The following is a 5,761-nucleotide window of genomic DNA, read 5'->3' on the forward strand; positions in this document are numbered from 1 at the left end:
ATCATCATCATCAGAACAGAGGGAGATAGATGTTGGAATAATTTACAGATAGGAGGAATAATAATAATAATGTTGGTATTTGTTAAGCGCTTACTATGTGCAGAACACTGTTCTAAGCGCTGGGGGAGACACGGGGGGAAGCAGGTTGTCGCACATGGGGCTCACAGTCTTAATCCCCATTTTATAGATGGGGTAACTGAGGCCCAGAGAAGTTAAGTGACTTGCCCACAGTCACTCAGCTGACAAGTGGCAGAGCTGGGATTTGAACTCATGACCTCTGACTCCAAAGCCCATGCTCTTTCCACTGAGCCACGAACAAAAAGGCGATATGTATATGAATTGATTTAATTCATGCAACTAAATATTTCTTGTACTGAACACAAAATACCGACATTTTAATAAAAAATACAGTAGCTGCCATTTGTAAAACACAGAGGTCAGAAGCCAGAAAAGTGGCATTAGTGTGTTTTCTGTGAATTTTTTTTTCTTTCCCCACCACTCCCGCTAATTGTCTTCTCACCTGGGAAGTGTGATCTTGCCAACAAAAGGTGACTATTCTGCATGCAGTAAGATATAATAATTCAGCTATTTTATAGCACATTTTCATTCATTTTGATAATCAGGCACCCTCACCCCTGCACCCTCACATAACTTAAAAATAATAATGGGCCTCTTTATCCTCACGACATCCCCGAGAGGTAGGGAGAGGCAAGCATGATTATCTCTATTTTGCAGATGGGGAAACTGAGGCCCAGAAAGGTTGAGTGACACTTGTCTCCTGTGTGATCTTGGGCAAGTCACTGAACTTCTCTGTGCCTCAGTTATCTCATCTGTAAAATGGGGATTAAGACTGAGCCCCATGTGGGACAGGGATTGGGTCTATTCTGATTAGCTTGAATCTACCCCAGAGCTTAGAACAGTTGACTCATAGTAAGTGCTTAACCAATACCATTATTATTATTATTATCATTATTATTACTCTACAGACAAGTGGCAGAGCTGGACAGGTTTACCAGCTCCCAGACTCCGTGTTCTATCCATCACATCAGGATTCAAGTACGTTACTGTATGTGACACATAGTGTTTACATTTATATATGAATACTGTAGAACTATTTATAACACACAGTGTGGCGAATACAAGGCAAGTATGTAACATCGGATATTGTTACATTAAACTTTTCATTTAATGGGCACTAGCAATGTTGTTTATGAATGATATTCTAAGGATTGTGTATTGTGTAAGAAGCTGTTTATGCAGACTGGAGGACAGTGACACACACCATCATCTGTCGCTGTTGGCAAATTTGTTTATGCCATTCGCACTATGTGGGCAATGTATTTACACACACTATGTGGGCATTAGCCCAGAGTGCTGTCAATCAGACATATTGATTGACAAGACTCTTGGAAGCACCGTGGACTAGCCAATAGTGCAAAGGCCTGGGAATCAGAGGATCTATATTCTAACTCGGATCTATCACTTGCCTGCTGTGTGACCCCTTTTTTATGGTATTTGTTAAACATTTATTATGTGCCAGGCACCATTCTAAGTGCTGGGGTAGATACAAAATAATCAGGTCAGACACAGTCCCTGTCACACGTAAGGCTCAAAGGCTTAATCTCCATTTTACAGATGAGGTAACTGAGGCACAGAGAAGTTAAATCAGTCAGTCACTCGTATTCACTGAGCGCTTACCGTTTGCAGAGCACTGTACTAAGCACTTGGGAGAATACAATGTAATTGTAATTGTATAATTGTGTAATTGTATGTAAATAGGCATATTCCCTGCCTACAATGAGTTTACAGACTAGAGAAGTTAAGTGACTTGCCCAAGGTCACATAACAGACAAGTGGTGGATCTGGGATTAGAACCCAGATCCTTCTGACTCCCAGGCATGCTCTATCCACGAGGCCAAACTGCTTCTCTGGGCAAGGCAGTGCACTTCTCTGTTCCTCAGTATCCTCATCTGTAATATGGGACTAATACTTATTCTCCCTCCTACTTAGAGAGTAAGCCCCACGTGGGACAGGGACTATGAACTGTTCATCTTATATCGTCTCAGCACTTACTATTGTGCCTTGCACATAGTAAGCACTTAATGAATATTATTATTAGCATCATTATTATTATTACTGAGCACCTACTGGGTGCAGAATACTGGGGACTTGGGAGAGTGAGGATTCTATCCTTGGGAATTTTACAATGTAGAAGGAGAGGTAGACACAGAATCATTACAGGTAAGAAGATAGAAAAGAGGATAATTATAATGATAATATTTGTTAAGTGGGTTCTGGCTGTGTGTGGGGACCCCCGCATGAAGAGATGTGTGTGTGTCTGTGTGTGCTTTTGTTCTGACTCTCTCCGCCCTCCCCCAGCCAGATTGTCAGTTTCCCTAGCACAGTATGTGTGTGGAAGGAGAGGGAGAGCAGAGAGAGGTGGAGAGGAGAAAACGATGGAGGAAGAGGGGAAGGGGGCTTTCCCTCTCTTCTCGTCTGAAAGTAGGACCACCCTCTGGTACTAAGGCAGATGAGCTGACTTTCTCGAAAAAGACCATCACTTCATTCGTTGTCACTTGTGGACTGACTTCCAGGAGACTTTTAAAGAAGATGATGTCCCTTCAAAAACTTCATCCAACCCATTTCGACCCTCCTAGCAAAAAGGAGCTGAGGCTGGGGAAAAGAGGCGGCAGGAAAGGAACCTGTCAAGACTGACAGCCACCAATTGATCAAGTGATTTATTACAGATCATTCATTCATTCAACTGTATTTAGTGAGTGCTTATGGTATGCAAAGCATACTAAGCACGTGGGAGAGAACGATTTAATAGCAGACACATTCCTGCCCACAACGAACTCACAATCTAGAAGGGGAGATGAAATTAACATAAATAAATAAATAATAGATATATACAGGTAAGCACATGATCAATCAATGATATTTACTGAACACTTACTGTGTGCAGAGCATTGAGCTAAACGCTAGGAAGGACAAGACGATAAAGTTGGTAGACATGGTCCCTGATGCCAAGGAGTTTATAAGCCAGATCAGTTCTCTCCAGGAAGGGGGGGGGCAGTCCATGTCCCATTGCCACACACACACCTCTTTTTTAAAAATGGTATTTGTTAAGTTCTTACTGTGTACCAGGCACTGTACTAAGCGCTGGGGTGGATATATGTGAATCATGTCCCTCATGGGGTTCAAAATTTTCATTCCCATTTTACAGATGAGACAACTGAGGCTCAGAGGAATGGAAGTGACTTGCCCAAGGTCACACAGCCGACAAGTGGAACAGCCAGGATTAGAACTGTGGTCATTCTGACTTCCAGGCCCTTGCTCTATCCACTAGGCCATGCAACTTCTCTGCTCCACAATAATAATAATAATAATTACTGTATTTGTTACGTGCTATTTGCCAAGCACTGTACTGAGCGCTGGGGTGGATCCAAGCAAATCGGGTGGGACAGAGTTCCTGTCCCACGTGGGTCTCACGTCTCAATCCCCATTTTACAGATGAGGGAACGGAGGCACAGAGAAGTGAAGCGATTTGTCCCAAACCACATAACAGACAAGTGGCTGAGCTGGGATTAGAACCCATGACCTTCTGACTCCCAGGCCAGTGCTCTATCCATTACGTCATGTGGCTTCCAGAAACCACTCAGTTATCCCCAGTGTCCCCCTAGCCGGATGCCTGAGTTCAGGACCACCTATTCATTACCACTCCGCGGCTCTCTGAAGCCCCTCAGCTTTCCCTCCCCATCTGTGGCAGGAGGCTGGGGAGCTGCGGATCCGGGCTCCACAGGCCGGAATTGGGTTCCTCTTCCTCTCAACCTCCCTTACCACCCCTGCGGCTCTCTCTGCCCGCCCTCCAGGTCCTCCGGCCTCCATTTAGTCTGTGAGCACGTTGTGGGCAGGGAGTGTCTCTCTTTATTGCTACCCTGTACTTCCCAAACGCTTAGTACAGTGCGCTGCACGCAGCAAGCGCTCACTAAATACCATTGAATGAATGAATGAATGCGGACCGTCAAGCCAAAGATGCGGAGCCAGTTCAGAGCCGTCAAATGAGTTTTATTAGTGCCGAATTGGTCCAAACCTACCCACCCGCTCGCCCCCCCATCGTCCCACACCCCATGCCAGCCCTCTCCCCCGCGTAACCCCCAGCAAGGAGATGTTGCCCATTCGGGGATGGGGAGGGGGCATCCTTGGGGTGGGCTTGGGTGGAGGGAGGAGTTGGGGAGATGAATCCCCCTCCTCGTGGCTTTGTCGACGGAGCCTCGCCTCCTCCTCTTCCCCGATCGTCTCAGCATTCATCCTCGCAGCAGGCCGGCCCGCTGGCACGCATGGGAATGATGCCCAGGCAGCAGCCCGAGTCTTCGCATTCGTCCCCGTAGCCACCGCAACTATTGTCGCAGCACTCGGGGCCGCGCACCCAGCGGCGCAGGGGGCGGATGCCGAAACTGCGAGGTGCCAGGTTACAGCAACTGGAGGAGGAAGAGCAGCAGCTCGGGGCCGCCGGGCGAGGGCACGGCGGTGGGCAACACTGCGGAGCCGGGCGCCAGGCCGGGCGCTGTGGCACGTAGTAGGTCTGACGCGGGCGCTGGATGTAGTAAGTTGGCGCCTGGCACGGGGCCGGGCACTGAACGTAACATTTTTGGATGGGGCACGGCGGCGGGCATTTGGGAGGGCACGGGGCCGGGCACTGGACGTAGCACGTTTGAGTCTGGCACGGCGGTGGGCATTTGACGATGTTCTGAGGCCCGCACGGTGGGGCGCATTTCATGTAGGTTTGAGTCACGCACGGAGGCGGGCATTTCACGTAGGTTTGAATGGGGCACGGCGGCGGGCACTTGAGGGTTTGAGTCGGGCACGGCGGTGGGCACTTCACGTAGGTTTGAGTCGGGCGCGGCGGCGGGCACTTCACGAGGGCTTCGATCGGATTTGGCGCCGGGCCCTTGGTCACCTGAACAGGAGAGGGCCCGACCCCTTTCACTAAGGGAGGGGGTAGGGTCTGGGATTGCTTCTGCTGATCACACATCTCGCTGCGCGCTTGGGGAGGGAGGAGGAGGAGGAAGGAGAGAAGACCTGCAAGAAAATTTCGAGTTAATTTCCGACCGGAATAAGCATCCCGTCCCACCCAGGAGGGGTCCCTCCCTGCTTGCATGATACTCACATTTTGTTATCTTGTACTGCCCCAGTGCTTTGCACGCAGTAAGCGCTCAGTAAATACGATGAAATGGATTGAATGAAATGACACCTATGTCCAACCTGATTATCTTGCATCTACCCCAGCGTTTAGTATCGTGACTGGAACATGGTAAGCGCTTAAAAAAATACCATGAAATGAAAGTTATGTCCATCCTGATTATCTTGTTTCTACCCCAGCGTTTAGTATAGTGCCTGGAACACAGTAAGAACTTAACAAATGCCATTAAAAAAACTGAGTGAACCCCACTCCCTTCCTCCTGGGACGTGGTGGGAGGGTCGCATAGGGTCCAGTTTTCGAAGAAGCGCACCTCTAGCATCCCAAACTCTCCTCAGGTAGACCCCAGTTTTCTGCCCATTCCTCCTCCCTACTGGCTCTCGCTCTCATCGCTCCAAGGGGACAGAGAGAGCGGGGCCCGGTGCGATGGCCCACTCCTTTTTTTTATAGTATCGGCTAAGCACTTACTATGTGCCAGACACTGACTGATGAAAAACTAATCCCGATGGACACAGTCCATGTCCCACATGGGGCTCACAGTCTTAATCCCCATTTTACATC

General features: G+C 48.5%; 1 protein-coding gene across 1 annotated transcript; it reads right to left on the reverse strand.

Annotated features, from left to right (window-relative positions):
- Window positions 1-4,213: 4,213 nt before the first annotated feature.
- On the reverse strand, window positions 4,214-5,054 carry CX5H1orf68 (chromosome X5 C1orf68 homolog). The gene has a single exon (XM_029054606.2). The coding sequence runs from the start codon at window positions 5,033-5,035 to the stop codon at window positions 4,301-4,303; it is 735 nt and encodes a 244-aa protein (XP_028910439.1). The 5' UTR covers window positions 5,036-5,054; the 3' UTR covers window positions 4,214-4,300.
- Window positions 5,055-5,761: the final 707 nt, after the last annotated feature.

This window comes from Ornithorhynchus anatinus, chromosome X5 (assembly GCF_004115215.2).
Source record: "Ornithorhynchus anatinus isolate Pmale09 chromosome X5, mOrnAna1.pri.v4, whole genome shotgun sequence".
NCBI lineage: Eukaryota > Metazoa > Chordata > Mammalia > Monotremata > Ornithorhynchidae > Ornithorhynchus > Ornithorhynchus anatinus.

Coding starts and splice junctions, on each gene's coding strand:
- CX5H1orf68 (XM_029054606.2), bottom strand. CDS start 5,035: ATGTGTGATCAGCAGAAGCAATCCCAGACCCTACCCCCTCCCTTAGTG.